The 23,735-nt window shown below is 45.6% G+C and overlaps 2 protein-coding genes across 6 annotated transcripts; one reads left to right on the top strand and one right to left on the bottom strand.

The window, feature by feature from the left end:
- Positions 1 to 2,988: 2,988 nt before the first annotated feature.
- Positions 2,989 to 23,689, bottom strand: GTF2E2 (general transcription factor IIE subunit 2). Of its 2 annotated transcripts, none has more exons than XM_036382509.2 (8): positions 23,651 to 23,689; positions 22,915 to 23,081; positions 13,383 to 13,474; positions 12,882 to 12,989; positions 12,151 to 12,333; positions 11,610 to 11,703; positions 4,525 to 4,640; positions 2,989 to 3,868 (listed from the first exon to the last, which is right to left on the bottom strand). In XM_036382509.2, exons 2-8 carry the CDS (start codon positions 23,075 to 23,077, stop codon positions 3,749 to 3,751), a joined length of 876 nt encoding a protein of 291 aa, XP_036238402.1. In that variant the 5' UTR covers positions 23,078 to 23,081; positions 23,651 to 23,689; the 3' UTR covers positions 2,989 to 3,748. The 2 variants fall into 2 exon arrangements, with proteins under 2 accessions (XP_036238402.1, XP_036238403.1); XM_036382510.2 differs by lacking the exon at positions 23,651 to 23,689 and adding an exon at positions 23,540 to 23,566.
- SMIM18 (small integral membrane protein 18) lies at positions 14,902 to 20,886 on the top strand. 4 transcript variants are annotated; one of them, XR_004980142.2, is made up of 3 exons: positions 14,905 to 15,133; positions 18,318 to 19,093; positions 20,110 to 20,886. XR_004980142.2 is itself a non-coding variant. In XM_036382512.1 (2 exons), the coding sequence occupies exon 2, from the start codon at positions 18,363 to 18,365 to the stop codon at positions 18,657 to 18,659; it is 297 nt and encodes a 98-aa protein (XP_036238405.1). In that variant the 5' UTR covers positions 14,902 to 15,137; positions 18,318 to 18,362; the 3' UTR covers positions 18,660 to 20,886. The 4 variants fall into 4 exon arrangements, 3 of the variants coding, with proteins under 3 accessions (XP_036238405.1, XP_036238407.1, XP_036238404.1); XM_036382512.1 differs by having other exon boundaries at positions 14,902 to 15,137; positions 18,318 to 20,886; XM_036382514.1 differs by having other exon boundaries at positions 14,902 to 15,137; positions 18,299 to 20,886.
- Positions 23,690 to 23,735: the final 46 nt, after the last annotated feature.

The raw sequence follows: 23,735 nt of genomic DNA, 5'->3' as shown, positions 1-23,735 counted from the left end.
GCCCCTCCCCATCAGCAGGTATCGGGAGCGCAGCTCTCCCTGGTGGCCCGGCACCGCCCGCCCGTGCTCATCGGAAGTGACAGCCCTGGCTGGCTGCAGCCACGTGCAGGGCCTCCCGACCCTTCCCAGGGCTCCCTGGCCTCGCTCTCCTCCGCTCCCTAAAAGCCTGGAGTGATCATGATGAATTATAGATGAGCTCTCGTACACATCGCCTCATGTCAGTTTTCTCATTCAACCATACGCCACCCTGCTGCTTTCCATCCCCTTCCAGAATGATCTTCATAAGGGAGGAGGAGGAGGTGGAATAACTCTGCAGTCAGAGCAACTTTTAGGAGAGAAGTTAGTCAGTAGAGATCTATGTGACACACCTGGGCTACTCAATTTGTCTCTTAAAAAAGGAAAACTCTGTTGGTATCAACCCACCAAATCCTGGAGCTGAGGGAACACAATGTCCTTGCTGGACAGGAGCCTCAGGAGAGTGGAAGAGGCAGAGACAGGTATAGACAGCATTGAGATGGGTTTGCCAAAGAACCTTCCTGAAATGCACGAGACCAAGGTGCCTCCCACAACCCACTTCCATCTGAAATACTCTGTTCCATGTTCTCAGCCCAAGTGCCCTCATCCTCCTGGTTTGCAGCAGATGCTTCCAGGGAAGGAGGAGAAAAGCAGGATAATGGCCCAGGGCTGCCAGGACAGGACAGCACATGATGCCTCCCAGCAGCCCTCTGCAATGCCAGCCTGAGGGAAGAAGGGTTTTGTCAAAGTAAGCAAGCTGAGGGCATGGTGGTTTTGGCCACTGGGAGAGTCATTCTGCCACACACAGAACACAAGAGAACATGCTGGAGGAATATGAAGGAGGTTTAAGTTTTTAACAGCTCAACTTCAGCAAAAAGCCTGATCAGGATATAATGCTGTGAAGTGACTGAAGTGGACTGCAATGGTACTAAAATGGTTTCAGCAAACAGACTCATGCTCATATAGTCTGAGATGTTTTCTAGTTCCACCATCTGATTTTTAAGAGGTCTTGGGAAAAAAAAGGAACACCGGGAGCATCTTTGGGAAACAAAATCCAGCTCCTGAAGTCTACAGAAAAGAGAGAGCTCATGTTTCTCTTCTTTTTGACAGGCTTAGAAAATTTGGTCTAGTCACCCTGGAGAAGAGGAGGTTGGATGGAGACTCCACAGCCCCTTCCAGCATCTGGAGGGCCACAGAGGGAAGGAAGCCAGAGAGGGACCCTTTATCAGGGACTGTAGTGACAGGACAAGGGAGAATGGGTACAAACTGAAAGAGGGGAAATTTAGCTTAGATATATGGAAGAAAGACTTCCCTGTGAGGGTGCTGTGGCCCTGGCACAGATTACCCAGACCTGTGGTTGCCCCACCCCTGGAAGTGTCTAAGGCTGGCTTGGAGTGGGTTTGGAGCAACCTGGTCCAGTGGAAGGTGGCAGGGGGTGGAATGGGATGAATGGGATGGGGTTTAAGGTCCCTTCCAAGCCAAACCAGTTTGGGACTCTACAATTCTGTGCTAACTGTCTGAACTTGTTTTCTCCACCACTGCTTTCTATAGTCCATGCCACCACTAACAGGCCAACATGAGCTCCCCTTCAGCTGGTTTTCAGATTTTACCCTAACAAGCTATAAAACTTATTTATGCCCTTTCTGCTACTATTGCAGAAGAGAAGGCATCCACCAGTGAGGCAAAGCAGCTAATTCAGTCTTTTCTACTGGACACCACCTGGACCCTTTTGCTCCTTTGAACACTGGAGCCTGACAAGGCCAGTGCAGCACACAGAGCTCACAGTCACTTTCCCTTTCCTGCTCTCCTGTTTTTTTTGACCTAACATATTTTTAATCTTTCAAAGTAGCTGGAGGCGTTTTCTTTAGACTCAAACTCTATTATCTTAATCACTTGAGCAGAGAAACAAAGCAGGTAGCCTACCTTGCAGCCAGCTTTGGTTCACAGAGAAAGGGCAGTGTTATGTAAGATAAATGGGAAGTTATTCCATGAGACTCCCCAAAGGCAGGAAAAGCAACTCAGAGCTCTGCTGTTGTCCAAACACCACCACCAAAAAAACCACTGCTCAAAAATGCAGCAGATGGAAGGGAATCTTTTTTACCTTGAGTGAAGATGACAGAAGAGAGCTGAACAGTTTTGCAAGTGTGCTGCAGGTACTCAAAGCAGAGCTGTAATGCAAAACTAAAAAGAACCAAAAGGAATTGTTTGTGTTGACCTGGAAGATATAGGAAAGAAAAGAGGTTCAAAACCATCTGGAGCAGCACACTTATATATATATATTTAAAAAGCATGAAATATATATATATAAAAATAATAGAAGAAACTTCCTAACAGCATTTGCCAGCTCCTTAACCAGGGCTGACATATGCAAGGCTGGGAGCACTGCCTGTTTCTCAGAAGAGCAGCCTTTCAAACCAGGAGGATAAATGCTGCACTTACAGAAGCACATTTCCCCAAGCTGACAGAACTTGTTCAGTGCCACAGCAACAAAGCCTCATTCTTCATCTGCTCACGTGGCCGCATTCGACGGCCTCTGCTCTGAGCAAGACAGCAGCCTGAGCTCAGGCAGCAGTGATGTGCCCTCGGTGGGGAGCTGCAGGCGCCTCTTTTATCTCTGATCCTAACCCTGGAAGAACACAGGAACAGCTCCTCTCCTGCAGGGCCGTGCAAACAGGATCAGCATTGACCGGCTCTGCTTCGGAACACAACAATAAGTTATGGAGAGGACACGGTTTGGCCACGGTCCATGTAAGGCTGTGCTGCACACACCACCAGGCATCGACAGGCAGCTTGCATTTAAGGTGGTTCCTCCCCTCTCCCCAGCCATCATTAAAGAGATGACAGTGTCAGCCTAGTACAGTAAGTCACTGAGAGGATAAAAATATAGCAAAGATTCCTTTACCTCCACGAAAAGGAAAACGCAACAAGCACAAATGTTGCTGATTCTCTCATTCTTTAAGGAACAACACTGGAAACCTGCATTGTAAATTTATTACTTAAAAGAAAAAAACACTTGCATTGTAGAGCTTCAGTATTACACCGTCGTTTTATTTCCCTCCTGTGCACAGAGCAGAAGGTGCAACATACTTGTAACCACAACAGTGAGGAGACATCGCCGAGGGCAATTCCTAATTACCATTAGGAAGCTCTGGCTGCATCCCATCCCACAGCCTGCTGGGATTTTGGGAGTGGGGTTTTCTGAGTTTGAGTCTCAGATATCACCGCCTTTCAGTAAAGCTCAGTCCCATGGAAAGGAAGAAGCATATAAACCGTGGGTGTATCTGACTGTGAAAGAAACTTTGCCTGCAGTGATTTTAGGAAAATGTTTTCCTGAAACAGGTAAAACAAATGCTGTATTCAATCCCACTAGAAAGCCCCTTGTAAGTAATTCCCACTTGTAGGTAAATACCCACTAAGCAATGTAAAAGCAGAGTTAAGCACTGAGCAGGAATTCCTGCATTACATGCTGAGCACCATTTATGACCCTATGCCAACAGGCAACTAGTGAGAACCTCTTACTCAAAGACATGTTTCCCATTAGCTAATTAAATTAACCTCTAAATTTAGTAGCTCATACTTGCTCTCAAACTGACCTGTTTCACCTCTGGCACTTGCTGGGATGGGGGAAACACATCACATTATTATATACAGTCAGTCCTTGTGTGAGCAGACACCGAGCCCCAGCAGCAGAAAGCCCGTCTAGAAATGTGCATTTGCTCCAGAATTCAAGCGCTCACTGCTTTCCAGGAACCACATCAGAGTAATCTTTTAATACTCCAACCAAGTGGTCATTGTGAGTCTTAAACCGGCGTTTCTTCTGAGAAGCAGGTTTCTTCCTCCTCTGAATGGGAGCCTGCAAGAAGAAACAAACAGTACTCAGAAGATCTGTGACATCTGACCTGACGTGTGACACCGTGCTGGTCACCACTGCTGAGAAAGATGAGCTCTGCCAGAAGCAGGGGTGGGCAGGGAAGGGAAGTGCTGGCTCCTGGAGAAGCAACAGCATCCAATTCCAATGCAGGCAGGGAGATGACCCTGGGGACAGAGCAGAGCCATGGTATCCCAGGCACAGCAGTTAAGTTGGCATTCTTAAGTGCAGCTACAGAAGCAGATACATGTCCCACAGTTCTGTCCACAATCCCCCCAGGACTTCAAATATCTTCAGCAGAAAAGTCAACACCCCCCCCTCCACCTTCCTCCCAAAATACTACTACTCTTGATGCATTGTAGAGCTTCAAGCAGAATCTTCCACTGTGGAGCTCACGGGGATTCCTGGAGTTTGCCCTCCTTTGATGCTGCTCAGATTAATTACACCAGCTCTAACATGTCATAAAAATCATTGACTGCTGGCTGCAGCACTTGGTTTTTCCAGTTTTTAACACTGGCCATGCTCCCCCAAGCTCCACAAAGCTGTACATAGGGGTCACCAACACGTTTTGGAATTAACACTGAGGGATCAGGAAGGGAGGGATTTCCTATAGAAGAAGATCTATAATTTGTATCTCTTACTATTTTCTTTGGTCCAGTTTCTTGCATGGAAGAAATACCCTGTCGTTTCAGATACTCTTCTATCTTCTCCTCATCCATAGAATCCACAGGAATGCTCCTCCACAGCTTCTGGAATTCTGAAACGACAAACCCGGTTTTATATCCCAGTGAGCAAACCCTGGGCAAAGACCCCACAGGAAGGGAAGGGGAGAGACTTGATTTCAAACACTCCAACATTCTGGCACGTCAGTCTGTCACCGCCAGCAGGCACTCACTCAGCACAGCCTTCACCCTCTCCAAATGCTGATGCACTGCCAAAAACACCCAAAACCGAAAAGATGAAACTCCAACCAACAAAACAACAACAAAACACCCTCAAGCTAAACTGCACTCGAGCATCAGGAGCACCCGGAGGCAACCTGTGCTTTTCGTGTTCGTTTGCTACAGAGTCTCTTTTTGCCTGAGATCTCCAGAGCTCTGTAGGCTGTGAATGAGTTTCACAGATCCCGATGAAGGGCAATCACTAACCAGAAATGGCAACCTCATTTACACATCCTCAGCTGCCACTGACTTGGGAGACTTGTCATCCCATCCCCTAATTTACTGAGGGTTCGAGACATTCTCTTCAGCGGCTCTGAGCCCGTTTTTCACTGCAATACCATCCACACCGTGCTCTACAGATAACAGAGTACTAAAATTCCTCTGGTGTTAAAAAGAAGAGAGACACCTTAAAAACCACAGCAGCAGGAAAACAGACAGAGACAGTAAGTCTTAATTAGAGCAGCTGCCATCTGCCTGCACACTTTCTGCCTCACGTAAAGTTTCACAGAGCCTCTGGAATGCCTTCTCCAGGCAGCGGCTGGTACGATCCTACCTCCCTTCATTCCCCATGCAGGGAGTTAAGATACATCCTGTCAGCAGGTCTGGCTAACAAACTATAAATAAAACACGAGGCACACATAGCAAGGCAAGACTAAATTTTTCCTTTTATTTCCAGATAAATTTAGTATACAGTTGTCAAAACAACCACAACCTCTGCACGCTTAAGGATGTGTCCTGTGCAGCAGGGGATGAGATGCTCCAGTGCCCACTTGCCACAGGTATCCTGGCTCTGGGCACACTGCAACCAAATGGGAGTGTACAACACCAACCCGGTTCCTGCCCTTGGAACAATTCCCTGCCTAAAGCACTTTGTTTTTCTATGCAAATACATGCCTGAGTTTTAGGCGTTCCCGCTGCCAACAGTAAGAGACTGCCCCAGTTTTTCAGGAAACAAAAGAAAGGAATTTCACCACTGAAGAATGACAGTATTTGTTTTTGGTAATGCAGTGGTTTTGAAGAGAACCAAAACCTGTCAAAACACCACGTTTGGTTACAGGGAGATAGCTCACAGCCTGCTTCTCACAGAGGCTATCCAGCACCCTGGGATCAGTGTGCACATCCCTTAATGCAAGGACTGACACTGCAGTCAAGACATCCTCCATCTGCTCATCCATTTTGAGGGGCTTTCCAGGCTTTCAGCATAGCTGCCTGTGCCTGCTATCAGAAATCATCCCTCACCCCATCCAGCTGCAGCAGGTGGAGAAGGTTTGTCCTCTTATCCATAATATCCTGCTGCAAACAAATGTGTCTCCTCATTAGAGTTCAGGATATATGGATAAATACACCCTGGTGCAAAAAAAAAGGAAAGCTGAGGATAGGTGCTTAAGGTTAAACCGGTCTACATTCTTCTGGGGAACAGAAGTGAAAAATTAAACACTAGAAAATAAATGGTCAGCTCTTCAGGGATCAGCATGCACAGAAGTGCAGATCACAGTTAATATCTAACTACAGTGGTCTGCATTTCTTGTAGTGCCACGGTTATAACATCACTCCAGCTTCACATCCACCTTCTAAACTCAGCCAAGAAATACAAATAGAACAGGCACCAAGATCCAAAAGTGCAGAGCCAGAATGGACTTTACATACAGACAATTTAATCCATTAATTGGCCCCACCAGAGTCACCATATCATATTCTGCAACTCCATTTAAAAACTCCTCCGTAAATCAGGCTGCTTTCAGCACTACTGCTTTGATTGCAGTAATTGCAAAAGAAACTTCTACTCATTCTGGAGCTCCATGTAGGGCTTTAAAATACTCCACTGCCCAGGGAAGAGGGAGTCACAACAACATGGAAACACTCCCTATTGGAACAAAAAGCTCAGGATAAAGGTGGAGAACCACAGGGAGCTGCCACCCTTCAGTGCATACGAGCTGTCTGCACTTGGTGTGTCACCTAGAAGGAAAGGGAGATCCATCCATCCATCCATCACCTCATCACAAAACTGACTTGGTGTAACACCAGACACTGGGCTAAGTGCAAGGTCTGAAGGAAGAGAGCTGCTGGATGGCTGGCACTGAACCATTTACACATTACCTGTCAGGCTTTTAAGTCTCCAAGGACTATGCCCCTATCAGCCAGGGAAAGTTTAAACCTTGGGAATACACTGTCTGAATTATCGTGACATCCCCTCTGAAATATGAGAATGTGTGGGAAAAGCTGGCAATAACTGCAGCTCTCAAGAAACAACCATCTGCATTTGTAGCTGAGGTACTTCTGCACCTCAGAAAATACACCCTTGAGCTGACACAGGGAAAGATTCTTCCCGGTTTCCTTGACAAGAATCCCAAGTGCTGTCACCTTGGCCTTTGCTGTGTGTCTGAAGAGCAGACAACAGCAGCAGAAGGCAGCTCCTAGGGCAGACTTCAATATACAAGATCCATTTTTCACAAGGTTTTTCTTTCACAGGGCACAAGGAGCTCAGTGCTGGTGTGTGAGGGGATGGCTGGAGCAGGAGGCTCCCCACATGCTGGCCTGCTGCAGCCAGCCACGGAGAACAGGTTGGGATGTATGCATTCCTGTGGTGCCTGCAGCCATTATGATGACACAGCACATTCAATTTTCCCATTCCGTGCCCTGCTCACTGCTGGGTAATCCTGACACCATCACAGCACAGAAAAGGTGAGACTCTTCTCTCAGAGCCACTCAATTATTTTATCCATCAGCCAGAATGAAGGTAAAATGGCTGCAGGAAGATAAAAAGACAGCAAGGCAGGCCACACTGAGGCACGCTGCAATCTCTGCAGGGCTTAGGCTGCTTTGACAAGGCAGAGCCCAGAAAAAAATCCCCAGGGGAGAAATCTCCCAGGAGCTTCTGGTCAAAGTCATGCAGGTGCTTTGAACCCTCACTGAGATTTGCATTTTTCACAGTGCTTTCAAGTCCTGATTCCAGTGCAGATCTTCCTGAGAAGAGGCACAAAGCTGTGATCCCAGTACTGAGGCAAGTGTCATGAACAAATCCTATACACAATATCTGGCAATCTGATCACTAAAAGATGTTAATTCAGAAACTGGACAGAATCAACACTACTCGCAGGCTGCCTCCTTGCTCCTCCAGAGAGCTAAATTCTGGTCTTCTAAATACTGAGAGGAGGAAATGAGACCAGGAGCTGGTGAAAAGCCAGTTTAGATGTTTGCTGACATCTCCAGCAACATAAAGTCAAAACTCAAAACAATGAGCTCTGACCAGCAGGAAACAACACAGAGCTAAGCTGAGGGCAGCATAACAAAGATTTTGCAGACACCTTCTCTCTCTGAAACACCCAAGGGGTAAGAATGCACAGTTACCTTGATTTTACAGCATCACGAGGTGCCTCATAGATGAAAACAATTTGCACTGACATTCCCTGAGTGATTATACTCTAACCCACTTCCTTTCTGTAAATGCTTACATTTGGGGAATGAAGTCATGGGTAAATGACTGCCTGGTGACTTTGGAGAGGCTTATCCAGCACTTCTGACTGCCTCACCTGCTCTTGCAGAAAGGTTGAGATGGTTGTGGAGATAAACTGATACATCACACAGCTAATAAAATCTGCCAGAGATTAAAAACAGCTTAAAAATCCTCAGTGAGCCAAGCCAAAAGCTGAGCAAAGGATAAAATCAGACAATAACAGTGTAGAAGGGAAGAAACAACAGTCCTAGCAGTCCCAGGGAACGCAGCACTGGATTTATAGCAGAAGGAAAAGGTGCTTAGTGCTAAATCTGTGCTGTCCCTGGACCACCACAGCTAGAAATCAGCACTGATCTCAAGCAGTTTTTACAGTGTTCAATTTAAGAAGCTTTAGCCACTCCCTAAAAAGCTCTTCAAAAGCTTAGGAAGAATTTAAAAATAATTAAGTATCTTAATTTTTCAGAAAAAAAGTACTTCCTATAGTGCATTCAGCTGGGGAAGATACCATCTCTAGCAGTCAGGCAATTCAACTGGCCTTTCGGCATTCAGCACGGGGGTGAAAGCCTTGTTCACATGCAAAGAACAGGCAGCCTCGACTTGGCTGAAGCACCTGAAATCTGGCCCTGCTTTTATAAACACTTTCAGCTCCACACCACTGACAGCAGATTAATTAGCCAGGAAGTCCAGAAGGAACACATGCAACCTGAACCTTCCTTGGCTAATCACATAAAAGGAAGAACAAAAGCCCTTCTTGCTGCTCAAACCCCCTCCAGTACCCTTGAGATCTCGATATATAGGCAGCGCTCCGTTGCTGCGATACATTGGGATTTATTTTCACAGGGGGAGAAAAAAAAGCTTGTTCAGCCATCAAGGGCAGAGGCAGGCACTGCCAGAAAGGAGGTCCTCCCACTGCTCCAGGCAGAGAGCTCCACAAATTGCCCTGGCTCAGGCAGCAGTGGGAGGGAACCCCACTTTTCAAGGCTATCACCCTCAGCAAACACATGTTCTGAGCTGGGATGTCATAGAGCAGCACTGAGGAGCAGAGAGCCCTTATTTCTGAGGATAAACATTAAACTAGAAACATATTTTGAACTGTCATCGGCTGCTAGATCAAAGAGTCTGCCAACACTTCAAGGCTTATTTTGCAGCCTTTTTAAAAACTTCATTTGAACGTTGCCAGAGATAATGAGCTGCAGTAGCATTGCTAAGGCAGAGACGTGTCATAACTCGTCCTGTGCACAGACAATTCTGCCAGTGACTCCCTAAGAGACACCCTTCTGCTGCTCTGGAAAGAATCCTAAAGCAAAGCTGCTCAGGAAGGGTGGCTTTCCTTCGTCACAGGATAACAGGGCTGGAAAAAGGACCTGCTCCAGCTGCAGTGAGTGAGTGAACATACTCAGGTATGTTTCCAGCACTGTGGCATACTCAGGTGGATCACAATGTTCACAAAAGAGAAAATATTCTTGCCCCCTCTCAGAACAAAGCATCAAAAGGAAAACCAAAACCAGCAGGAACAGAGCAACAACAAAACATCACTTCTGGCTGGGATGGGGAGCTGCTGCCACCTGCGGATAAAAGGAAGCAGAGCCACCTTGAACTACAAACACTGCTCGAAGGATCCCTTCAGGACCCACACTGCAGCTTAAATGCCTTCCTTCAGCAGGAGGCCAGGCGTTTTAGGGAGTTTTTTTAACCTCTTCCTCCGTCTGGGAGCAACAGCTCCCTCTGTTTTGTGTAAGAGGAGCCCGGGATTTATCCTGGCTGCCTGATGCCTCTGTCTACATCTTAACAAAGTGGGCTCTGTTACGAAATTTGACAGCTAATCCTGGAGTTATTACAAGCTAATAGCAACAGGGTAGAGACCTCCCTCTGATCACTCTTTTAGTATGGTTCGGTTCCTGCTATCGGGAAAAAATTGCACAAGAAAACACACTCATTTAGCAACACAACTGTGATACAACCAGTGGCTAAAACTTAAAAGCTCTGTCTCAAAAGTTACTGCAAGAGCACTGATTTCTAAATGTTTTGGCCATGTTCAGACCCCCAAAAACCGTGGGCAATGGACTGAAGAGGCACTACCTCAACAGAAGGACAGGGTTCATGGTAAACTCCTAAACATTTGGAAATCAGACATTCCCCAGTGAATCCATACTGCATTTTGCATATGGCTGCATTGCCCCTACCAAGAAATGACAGAAATCATTGTTTAAAAAGAAATTCACTTCAACCTTTTGAGATATTTTTCAATATTTTTAAATGCTGTAGATGCCACCTCTGCTTAATCACCTTTGTGAAACAAAGCTATCGTTACTGAGATTACAAGTGTGTACTCTCAGTACATAACAAATAGTTAATGATACACATCTTTAGTTGCTAAATTCTATTGGAAATAAAGATTCCCCTGGAGGTAGGCAAAGAAAGAAAGATATTTATGCATCCTCCTGTGGTCCTGGAAGTAGAGCAGTTCAAATTGTATCAAAACTCTTTTTTTTTACCATACATAATGTGATGCTGTGTGATGCAATGGCTTTATGTGTCATGTTACAAGAACAATACGTTAAAAAAAGAAAGTGTTCAATGTCACTGAATCATCCAAAATAAGATCTTCTGACACAGACTGCCTTCCCCTTTCTGCATTTACAGACACCTCATGCTGACATTTATGTCCTTACTGGAACACATCCTGATTTCTGTGCATAAAATGGCACCAGAGGATTTTACCACCATTTGTGACACAGCAAACACACTGAACTTGTGAAGCCCCAAATCCACTCCAGCCCTGGGCAGCAGCACTGCCCCCACATCTGTGCTCTCCTCCCAGCTTTAACCACCCTCTTCTCAAGAATTTTGCTCACATCTCTTCCCTCCGTGCTTCCTCCTTCTGTTCCATTTATGGCTTCTTGCTGCATTCACCAGTAAAAGGCACATGGTTCATGAACAGGAAAAAAAACCAACAAAAATCTTGCACCCCCAAATCATTCTTTTGGGGTTTTTTTGGCTTCCCCTTAAGCAGAAAAATGTTAGATGCCATTTCAGTCACAGTGAGGTGGCTTTTAGTCTCTTCTGTACCACTACTCTGGAAGACAACTGGTGGATTCCTGGTGCCATGTTCCAATGCAGACATCATAAAGAAGAGGATATTACCACTGGACTCACTTGCTGGTCTCATTAGCCTCATGTTAATATCAACACTCCCCTCACATCTGGACACACCTAATATTTCATTATCACCCTAAAAGACTGCTCTACCTGAAGGCTGCTTATACACAGATGTGCTTAAGGTGAATTCAGATCAATTGTCATGGAGACCCCCATGTAAAACAACACCTACCTTCATCCACAGCAAAGTGACAGCTCTTGTCGTTGTAGAAAAGAATTTTCTTCTTATCAGGGCGATTAACAAAGATGATCTGGTCCCCTAAAGCCTCAAAAACAAATGCAAAACAACAACTCAAAATCACTTTGTTTCCAAGCTGAAGGTCTCCAACCCCAACAGAGCCAGACCTTGGGCTAATAAAAGCAACAACAAACTGGAGAAGCTGCAAAGTAACTGGCCATGAAACACATGAGTACACTAATAAATCAAAAAGGAGATTCAGAGGACTGAGGTCAAGGTGTGAAAGCAGAACTAAATGCCTGCAGTTGGAATGTGGGAGATCAGGAGTCTTTTGTGAGAAAGAGCTCTGAGAGCTGTGCTGAGACATCAGGGCAAATCTGAACGTAAAGGATGAAATACAGAAAATGCCACAATATCAGATCTGCTGAAATGACACGTGAGTTATCAAAAGAACAGCAACAGCTCATGAGAAAGCTCTTAGTGTCTCTCTTCCCTGTGAGAAGTGACAGCTGAACTGCAGCCACATGTTGCTCACCTTTATGGCTTTCTGTGCATTGGGCAGCCCTTCCTCGATGTCTTCCAGAAGGATTCCTCCCAGCCCTCGCTGGTCGTGCTTGTCCAAGAGCCTGAGCAGAGCCTTTTTGTCTTTCAAGTTGTACTTGGGTTTGAAGGCATACTTCCCATCCACAACGTCTATTTTTGGGTTGTTGACTAGAGCCTGTAACAGGGACAGAAATTTCAAACCTTGAAACAGTGCAGACACTTACTACTTCTTTCCTGGTGTGCTTTTGAGCACATGAATCACACGTTACAGCTGCCAGGCTGGAGCTTTGAGTTGAAACAGATTCTAAATCCTTGGATCCTACAATTCACCACAACACACAGTACCTCTAAGAGAGAAGGGACCCAACTTTGGTGCTGCAGGGTATTTGTTTACCTTTCTTCATCTGGCAAAGGCTCGGTGATGACTTTTTATACGCTTCTTGGGAGGAACTCTTCCATTCCATTCTGATATTCTGGTTCATTATGGAAGAAGCCTGGAGCTACTTTTTGGAAGACTTCAGCAAAGTCAAGCTTCCCTCACAACCAACAGTGCCAGAGCAGAGGTTTCTGCTCCCCAGAATATCAGTATTGTCAGCAAGGAATGCTACAGTCTGACTTAGTAGTTTCTTCAAGAAGGGATGACATATTAATAATTTTACAAATGTATGTAATTCAGCTTTATCAGAATTCTTTAATGAAAATCTGAACATGTGTTTTCTTTACCTCACTCATTAACCATTGTTTCTGCTTGAGTCCAATATCTAAATGCTGTGTTTCATCCAGTATCTCCTCCAGGGTTAATGGATGTGTGTCACCACGCTGGTGCCGGGTCTGCAAAAGCAAACGGCATCTCTTACAGCTCTGTACTCACTTTATTCAGCAACTCAATCACCAAAAAGTAGCTGAGATTAGCACCAAATTACACTTTATTTTGATCACTAGCCTATGAATCCCAAAACCTGACAGCATCTTGAAATTCCTGCAAATAAACACCTTTATTTTGGTTGCAGAGTGACCTGGGATAATCAGGATTTCAGTTATGAAAAAATATGCTAACAATTTCATTTACTGACAGCACATAGAATTTAACAAGCAGTTTCTTGAAATTCTCACTCTTGCAGTAAAAGAATTTCAGAGGTTGAAACATTCAGCATTTTCTAGCCACAGGACAAGAAACAATTAAATTATTTAAAACCAGTATTATTTTACACCAAAACACCATACCTTCATATAATTCACTATTTTAGCAAGGACTCCAAACTTGTAGCCAGAGCCTCCTGAGAGGGCTTTCAAGTTAAATGATCCATTGCTGTGATCTACAAAGAAAGAAAACAAACAATTAGAGGGTGCTTTGATAGCTTCCTCTTGGCTCTGAGCTCCATCACAAACAGGAGTGGCAGAAGCAGCCACCCCCAGGTGAGTCCTTGCACACATCTTGATCCAGACCCAGGGACTCGGAGGACACAGCTCTGGAGCATTTCTGGGCAGAACTCCACGAATAAAAAGTTAAGAAAGCAGCAAGTGACTGCAGAGTTCCTGGCACAAGAGAACATGTTTAATTTGGTGGCTTAACATCCCATAATCATTTACACTACATGAATCCACGCTGAAATAATGCACTGCTTTTGCTCCACCAATACCTTCCTGCTGCTGAGATGGGGGCACAAAGCTTCCCTTCTTCCCCAAAGGCACTCAGTGGTTACACAGCAGGGAAAGGAAGGCTGTGAATTTTTTTTTTAAATTATTGTTTCAAGTGGTTCTAGTGGAGAATTTATTAAACAGAGCCATACAAATGCAAACCAATTCAACATGGTGTGTTGCACCACTGGAACAACAACTCAGAACCCCCTCTGTTGTCATCTCTGGTTGTCTTTATCATGAGGTTTGCTAGCACTTTGTTTCAAAAGTTCTTGCAAGGTTGTTAATGACCATTTAATAAACGTCAGCTCTTAGCACAGCACATTAAACACAAATATCCACAAACCACTATCACAAGCCACAGGCTCATTACCAGCACAACATTGCTCAAACCTAATGGCAACAATTTTCTGGAATTTCAGCTACTCCAGAAAAAGAACACCATCTCTTTGTCACCATGGGGAGTGTTTAATCCTCTGGTGATTTCTAAACACATCTGACAGGACAACAGTTATCTCAGATATATGGAGCTCCTATTGTTTCTGTGGAAAAATCAGTGTAGCAAGAGAAAAGAACAGAATCGTGAAGCTGTTACATGACATCAAAGTCTTAAAGGCTTTATAAGCACAACAATTCTAAAATTAACATAGAAATATCACTGTAGCTACAGAGGAATATTTTATTCTGGTTACTAAATTAAAAGAAGGAAAATCAAAAGCCGGCTCTCCCTGAAGATGTAGCCCATAGGGATTTTTCCCTACAAGGTTCCCTTTAAAGATTAAAAATTAATGTCTATGTAGGACATTTTATAAATAAATAGAAAAATCATAGATGCAATGAGAGGTCTGAAGTGACCAAAATAAATTCAGAGGTACAACAAACAGTTAAGACAATTTATCATGTTTTTGTTCTGTCAGATTTGAATTGAATCGGGAAGATAATCTGGTTTAATCTGCCTGCTTGCAGTCGATGACAAGAGAATCTAACCCCACGGTGAGGCTGGAAATCTGTAGATATTAACACTTCAAACGTCACGGTTTGATGGCTGATCCGGGCACAAAGCAGAGCAGGGTCGTGGCCAACCTCTGCTAACGAGCTCATCCCACCCCAAAAAACAAGAACAGGGAGGCATTTGCTTCTCATTCCAGACAGTAAGAGTCACATTTCTGAATGATTTACTCCTGGGGTTGAGGGCTCGATGCAAATGAGCACAAAGGAAGTTGTCAGCAGCATCGTGCTCTGGCCAATGGAAGGAAAGCTCCATCTTAGCTGTGCCATAGGCTGCACTAAAAAAAGGGACCAGAACGGCGCTCTCTCAGCATCCTTTCACACAAGAGGTAGGTGTGTATCATTTTATAACATTCTCTCAGGTTTATCTTGATTACTGAAAGAAAATATGCCTGTAAGCGGAGAACCTGTAAAAGCTTCTTGGAATCAGAATGATTTTTCTCTAGGCTGAGCAGGGTTTATCCCGCTGAATGTGGAGGAGCTTGTCTTGCACGATCAGATGAGCACTTTCACCATCTGTGCACTAATGGAAAATTGATGACCACTCCATCTTACAGCAGAGCTAACACAACCAGCCAAGATTCAGTAAACAAAATGGATTTCGTACTTGCAGGGGAGGTGGCTGGTTTCCTGCAGCCTCACGTTCCTGGTGATTGATTCTATGTATTTGCACAGAAATGACAGCAAAAGGGTTTTCCTTAAAACAAAGGCAGCTCCAGTTGAAATGTGAGCAGCGTTACCTCCCAGGGGGTATTCCGTAAATTAGGCTGCCTAAAAGAGATCTGTGTGTGTGTGGAGGAGAAACCTGTTCTAGAAACAGGTAGGGAGAAAATCCCTGTGCCTGCTGTTACCTTTGGAAACACTGGAGCAGCCATAGACACAAGGCAAACAGCCAGGTTAGAATGCACCTGAGATTTGTAAATGCTCAGTGCCTTCTTAAACAGGGCTTCCTCAGAGCTGCATTAAAAGGATTTTCTGCCAGTCATTTCCCTCTGCTCCGTGATTTCAAATAAAGCTGCTCCTCTGCAGTGCCCAAAGATGCTAATGCTTTTAAATTAAAACCTAGTGCATTAAATATTTAACTCGTTGCATTTTGGATATGTACAACTGCTGACTTGATTGTCAATCAGACTGGCTGATGATACAAATCTGACCTGTGCCATTACAAAATAAGTAAAACTGCAGGAAACCAGCCCATTTTTGACAGCTTTCAAGGACACTAACCTCATTAGTGCTGTTTTAATTCTGAACAGTCAGCAACAGCTACTTCAGCCTCGTTTTCAATAATTTCAATAATTACAGCAAAGAGTAGCTGATCTTTATCTGCCTCGCCCTGTGGAGAGATCATCATTCTCATCCTCCTCCTCCTCAAGAAGCATTAAATTCCATCTCCTGGCTTAAAGACAAACATCTCTCCACTGTGCAAACTGCTGCCCTATTAGTGGATGTGGAGTGGGGAGGGAATGGCTGCCCTGATGGAGCAGAAAGGGGTTGGCTGTGGAGTGGGGAGCGAACGGCTGTGAAGTGGGGAGGGAATGGCTGCCCTGATGGAGCTTGTGGAGCAGAAAGGGGCTGGCTGTGGAGTGGGAAGGGGCTGGCTGTCCTGATGGAGCCTGTGAAGCGGGAAGGGAATGACTGTGGAGTGGGAAGGGAATGGCTGTTGCACTGTTTCCCGGACATGCCGTGCTCAAGATACTCCTCTCCTCTTAGGAACAGAGCTACTCCCTTGGCAGAGAGCTGTTCTGGCTAAACAGTGCAAATCTGACCAATCCCTCCAGTGGCCACAGATCTTGATCACTTTGAGCAATATAAATGAAAAAATCCCACCAAAACTTATTAAATTTTGCATCACAGAAACAGTCTGGTTTTGTGCCTGGTGTTTACAGAGCAAGCAAACTTACATATAACAAAACCCTCAGTCCTAGAAATCTGTTTACAAAGTTCAAAACAAAACTCTTTTCTTTCCCAAAGGTATCCTTTTGCCATTTAAAACACACAATTAAATCCTGCTTATTTTAATTACTCCTCAAAGGGGACTCCAAATCCTTTTATTCAGCTCCCCCCTCTCTCTTTCTCTTGTGGATTATTTTGAAATAAGTCTTCAAGCCACCCCTTCAAAAACCCTCACGACTTTTAGCCCCATAACAGGTTGGCTGAGTTTCCTTCCCACACCGTGACCAAACCAAGCCACTCTCTTGAAGCCAGGACCTGACTCAAGCCAGGAGTATTTTTAGCTAGGATTTGCTCTGTAAACTTTTGTTTAAGGAAAAAAAACAAAAAAATCCAACAATTTAATTAATCCCATCCATCTCAGTTATACACTGTATATTCAATTACTAATCTGTGTACCCAGCTACAGATTTAAGTTACTGCAACTGCTCCAATAAATGTCTGTGTGAAACACTAATGCCAGGGACCTTCCCAACAACAGAGCTCTTTTGTTTCAATTTAAATCCACAGAAGATAAAAGGATAAAGAACAAAATGTATAATATTAGAACAATAAAAATAAGACATAGATCACAGGCTGGTTTGGCAGCATGATCCTGGTTTTCACCATTTTCTTTAATAATTTCACAGAAATAAGGACAGGTGCTCAGACTGCTTTAGTAGACACCATCACCACCATGTTCCACCTAAAAACTCCTTGCTGTTTCCCCAAAGAAATGGAGACCTGACTTGATCTCCTCCTCCCACACCAGTTTTAAACTGCCTGAGGGATTCAAAGGTTATTATGACATCCTACAGCCACAGCAGATAACCAGAAGTTACTGTAGCTCCTTGGACAATTTTTATTGCATTAGACTATTGAGCAAAAGCAGATTTGCTGGAGTCAGCTTCTTGCTTCATCTTCCCCACACCACAGAGCAGCCTCTTCCTCTGCTGGGTGCCAAGCCAGGCTTAGGCAGAGTTGAAAATAAGGAGGAACTCCTCAGGAAGGGTTGGGTTTTTGGTGTTATCCATCCCAGTGACTACAGCACCACAAACAAGATTTCCAAACACTCCCAGTGCCATCTGGGCAGCCAAATTTCTCCAGCACAAACCACTCAGCAGGGGAAGAGCAGGGAAATGAAGAGGTCAGAAATCTGCCCTCCTGAAGTCCAGAGAGTTTTACAGGTGAATAAGTCTGTGCTGACAGGCAATTCCAAAATAATAAGGCCTTTCACACTACAAGACTGATGATGCACAGGTGGTTGAAACCATTGCACACCTTGAAAATCTAGTTTGTAAGCTGTTTGTGCATATAATCGAAATAAAGAAGCAAAGCTCTCTCATTCCTGAATCACTTACACCGCATCATGCCTGCATGAACCAGACACTGCTGAAATAAATGTTCCAGGTCTATCACAAACTTACACACCTGGAGTTTGATATTTTGGTGAGCAAATACAAGTATGCAACAATCCATGTTAGTAGAAACTTTGAGCACTTAGTCTAAGTAGCTCCAATTTGTGATAATATCACAGTGTTTCCTTGATTGACAGTTCTCAACAGCTTTGTTTTTGTGTTTCAGCTCCCAAATCTGTGCCAGTGAGCATACCCAGGCAGCTCCTCAAGGATGGCAACCCTCAATAGCACCCACTGGAATGAAACTACTACATCCATCTCCCAGTATCTGGGCTTCCAAGTGCAAAAAATTTACCCTTTCCATGACAACTGGAACACTGCCTGCTTTGTCATCCTGATCATATTTATCTTCACTGTAGTTTCTCTGGTGGTGCTGGCTTTCCTGTATGAACTGCTGGACTGCTGCTGCTGTGTGAAAAACAAAACTGTGAAGGACTTGGAGAACGAGCCCAATCCTGTCAGAGCAATGCTGAACAGCTTCAGGAAGCGAGACACAGAGGTGGTGTAGGAAGCACTGAGCACCTCCACTTGGAGAACCTGGTTTGACACCTGGAATGAAGCCTCCTGTAGCTTACAAACAAACAAGTTGTGTGCTTTTTTCTTTTGGACTTAAATACCGACAGTGGCAATTTTATCTCTGGATGTGAGCTGGAATAATTGGCAAAGGTTTTCCAAGTGCTCAGCAGAAAGACAATCTACTACAGTGTTATGGGAGGGAAAAAGATTGTTGTTTTTAGATGAACTGTTGCTGTTTATATTGAGTGACTAGCATAGAATTTTGTCTACCTGACCAAACAAATGCTGCCTAACATGCATAAAACTCTGTTGCTTAACTGTAGAAAACATTTATAAAATGTCCAACAGTCTAATCACATTCCGTGCAAAGACAGCAGTGTTGTCCCACCGAGTCAACCACACAGGGACAGGACAGACAGACAAAGGGTAAGAAAAAAGTTGGGAGAGGAGGGTTGGAAGGCAAGAGACCCTTCAGGCAGGAGAGGACTGGGTGCATTCTAGCCTTTGGCAGCGCTTTTTATTAAGGGTTTTTTGCTTTTAGAAGAGAGGGTGGTGGGAGGAAGACTAAGCCAACAAGAAATGTATCCCTAAAATGGTCTCTTCTAGTTCTCCTAAGGGTAGTTTGACCCTTTCTTCCCCCCCTTCTCCAGTTCCAGGGAGCTGTTCTCCCCTTACTTCATATGCAGTCTGGCCAACAATTTCTGGGTGTTGACACCTGCATAACCCACTACCTTCAGAACATCTGACCCTATCCAAAAATACTGCTGGAAATGAACAGGGACAATTCTCTGCCTCAAGGCTGCTACTTCTGTGGCAACCACAACACTACAGGGAGTGGGACATGCCAGATCTATCACCCCTATCCCAAACTTCCAAAGCCAAACTGAAACTGGTGGAATTCTTGCCAAGAGCACAGGGAGATGGTCCACAGACCTCCCACACTGAGGAGGGGGATGGCACCCAGCCCAGGTGCAGCTTTCAGCACTTTGCACAAGAGAATCTCGCTTGACTCATTTCACTTGACTTCATCTGCCTGCTGACACATCCCAGAGCTCACACTCAGCCCTTGCTCATGTCCTGGCCACAGAACTCTCACACCTCTGGCTCACCAGCCCCCCGTGCTGTGCTGTGACAGTGGTTTTTAAAACCATTCAAGTTTTGCAGTTACAAATGACAACTGTAATAAAAATGTCCAACAGTGTAGCCAACAGTAACTCCTGGCAAGTCCTTCACCCTCCTGAATCCCCACAGAAATGTCCCAGAGCAAAGCTACACGTGGGAAAAGTTATTTAACCCCAGAAAACATTCCTGTCACAAAGGAAACAAAACCCACCTAAATGGCCACAGCCACAAGAGACCTCACAGTCCATCCATGTCTGAAAAACCTCGACCAGTACCTATAATGATCTCTTTTTTTTGCATATATCAAATCCCCCTCTCAGGCTGAGCATGACTAAGCTCCAGAAGATCTGGACACAGTGGAAGACTTGCTAATGGGCACTGGTTGGGGAGATGGAGTCACAAGACACCCAGGGCAGGATGAACTAGCACAGCTAGTCCAGTGATTCACCTGGAGAAGCAAACTCCCTCCTGCAGTCACAAATCCCCACAGACACACTTCTTCAAGCCCAAAATCAAAAGCACAACTGATGGAAGCCAATGCCCTGAGTACAAGATCATTTAGGACTCACACTGAGATGGATGACGGAGATAATGCCAGTGGTGATAAGGATGACATGCCACCTTCTGCTGTGTGACAGCATCAGACTGGGAAGCCCTGCTCAAGAGGCCAGAGTAGCCATCAGGATGCACTGAATTAAATCCTGGCTCCCTCCTAAAAGGAAATGCTCTGGACACTTGCAGCATTCCCACAAAGTGCCCATCAAGCTGCACACAAGAGGGCAGTGTGTGCAGCACGCCAGCCTCTGCTGCTCTGGCAATGCCTTCCTGAGAAGCACATGGAACGACATATGCTGGGACTCATCCCAGCTTTTTATTTCACAGGTCTGCAAAGGGGAATGGGGGTGGGCACAAGGAACAGAAGGCAAAGGTGGCCCCTTGCACAGTACCAGAGAAGACTCAGGATGATTCTTTCCCACAAAACAGCCCCTGAAGATTCTGACTCTTGACAACTGTCAGCAGAGACCACTGAGACAAAGGTCTTAAGACAAAGACCACAGCCACAATTTACTATTGATTAATAAAATGAAATGAACAGATTTGATCCATTTCATTTATTTCCAGTTCCTGTTCTGAACTGAGCAAACTAGCTTTGAATTTTTTCAAATAACTTGTTGAAACAATGACAGTAATGTCTGTATAATAATCACTATAGGAGCAGTGGGAAGCTTAGAGCCAGACTTCACAGACAGGCCAGATTTAGCTGCACAGTCTCTTGAAGATTAGCATTGTATCCAAACCTCTCCTCCCTCAAAAAGTATCAAGGGCAGGCTCTCTGAGCCACAGAACCACAGAGCCAGGGAGGCACTACATACCCAGGGACTATCAGTGCCAGCACACAAATTATAAGGTGATAAAGGTGACTCCCTTTATCACCTCTGTGGCCACTGCACAACAAAACTAGGACTGACCACCCTATTTTTGTCTCTTTGGGGCAGTGGGACAGGGATTTCCCAACACCAGGTTGTTACTCCACCTCCTGTCTCTGACACCCACACATCCTGACAGGCATCTGCCAATTTGGCAAGTGAAATAAAGTGTGTTTTGAGGCAGAGGATTTTGACTCTGCAGCATAAAAATGTTGTAGAAACCCTGGAGCCTCTCTGGTACTGCCTGGAACGCAGCCAGCAACATAAAAGATCAACTTTATCTCCTCAGAGCCACCTCGGGTCCCTGTTTGTGTAAGCGAATTGTCTGACAGCCACAACAGCACTTAAAGAAACCCTCAGCCCACAGAAACCACAGAAACAAGATGAAACCTTCTTTATCTGCTCAAATCCTCCAGATCAGGCTCACATTTGTACCCTCTTCCCTCTTCCTGACTCCCCATCTCTTCTTCCAAGCAAACCTCACTCACCCCAGTGACGCAGCCTAGGATATTCCACGCAGAATTTTGTTTTATTTGGAGAGTGTAAAAAAGGGATGGATGGAAACCTGGCCTCCCTTGATTTATTTTAGAATGTCTGGCTGATACTTTATTTGGTGCCTGAGAAGCTGCAGACACATACCCAAATTCCCAACTCTTCCCCTGGGACAGAAGATGCTTCCCTCCTCCCAAACTCCCTGATGTTTTTCTCTGTTGTTTTTAGCTCTATTGTTTCTCCTGGAGTTTGGGAGAGAGCCACGTGGGTATTATTCAAAATATGAGCATGGACTGAGTTTGCACAACAGGGTATTTTGTGATTTAGTAACTCCTAGCACTTGATCTGACCTTTAAAGTGCACTTGAGAACTGCCACTGCTTTGGGAGCAAATCCTCTCCCCAGTGCTGCACTTTCCACACACTCCCACTATTTTTGGTGCTGCTTTATTAATTGTTTATTTGATACTAGGAGACTCATTATCAGTGCCACCACCTCCCCAGAGAAATGCCACAACTCCTCAGTAAAACAGGCAGAAAACCCTGGAATGCCTGGTGCTCACGAGCAAAGCTTAGCTCCCAGGTGAAATGAGACAACTGCTAATTGCAAGCCAAACAAGAAACACCTGGCAAAACCCCTAAAACAAAATCCCCAAACAAGATACACCTGGAAAAATCCATCTCAGGTATGAACACCCTCCAAGTTAAGAGTTACCTAAATGTTTTAGGTACTCTTTTGCCAGAAATAATCACCGAACAGGTTGGGAAGGAAGGGAGCCTAAAGATCATCCAGTTCCAACCCCCTGCCATGGGGACACTTTCCATTAGACCAGGTTGATCCAGGGCCTACCCAATATGGCAAACACAGAGAAAATGAATGGCACTGCCTGTCCAGCAAGCACTGAAACTCAGTTTCCAAAAGCACATCCAAAGCACAGTTTCACATCAATAATTTTGGCAGCACAGATTCTTCCAACAGAGCAACAGCAAACGAGCCACGGGATGAGGCTTAACACACATACACAGTAGGGAATGGGTTTTTCACACTGTGCAAGTGACTTTCTTAGCAAAAGTGGTAATTGAAGAGAAATTGACAACATCCACCAGCAAAACTCACAGATACAGCATTATTCACATTAATAAACCACAGCTTAAAGGCAAACAGCAGGAAACACCAAGCACCTGCTGGACAGGAGACTTCCACCCACCTGTGGTTTGTTTTGAGCTGGAGGAGCCCCCTTGTTCTACCTTGGCCTTCTTCTTCTTGGAAGCAGAGGAGTCGGAGGAGAGCGCTGGGCGTTTCTCTACGGCGGGCGTGGAGAGGGCTCGCTTTTTGAACAGCTCCCGCTCCCGCAGCAAGCTGGGGTCCATGATTCTGCCACGGGGAAAAGGCGAGAGAAAGGTGTCAGCCTCACCGAGGTATTTAGGAGCAGAAGCAGCTATTTATCACGGAATGTGCTGAGCTCGATGGGGTCCCAGCACTGAGTCCGACTCCCAGCCCCACACAGGACAGCCCAAGAGCCCCTCCCGGGCCTGGCAGTGTTGTCCAAAGGCCCCGTGAGCTGCGGCAGGATCGGTGCCGTGACCACATCCCGGAGGAGCAATTTACTCCTTGTGTGTTCCTCCTTTTCCCCAACACGGACTTGAATAACACATTCAAGGTGTCAGAGCACTACCGGAACCTTAAGGAACGTGAACAGCAAAGCCGAACAGGGATAGGAGAGCCCTGCACCAGCTTAACGAGGCACCTCACAGCAGGACGGAACAAAGTGGCAGCCCGGCGGGCGGGCGGAAACCACGGGCCGGGGGGTACCGGCGCCTCGCCGCCCCTACCCTCGCGCACAGAGCTGGGCCGCCGCTCCCCCGTCCCCTTCTCCGCTCCCGTCCCGGTGCCGGTCCCACTGCGGCTGCCCCGTCCCCTCAGGGCGGCCCCCGCCCGCTCACCCGCGCGCCGCCGCCGCCTAGCGAGCCATGCCGCTCCCGGCAGCCCTTGCGCGCCACGCCCCGGAAGGGGCCCGCCCGTCGCCAT

Source organism: Molothrus ater, chromosome 4 (assembly GCF_012460135.2).
Source record: "Molothrus ater isolate BHLD 08-10-18 breed brown headed cowbird chromosome 4, BPBGC_Mater_1.1, whole genome shotgun sequence".
In the NCBI taxonomy this organism is placed as follows: Eukaryota; Metazoa; Chordata; class Aves; order Passeriformes; family Icteridae; genus Molothrus; species Molothrus ater.
The sequence above is the reverse complement of the archived record's forward strand: the minus strand, read 5'-3'. Positions and strand labels throughout refer to the sequence as shown.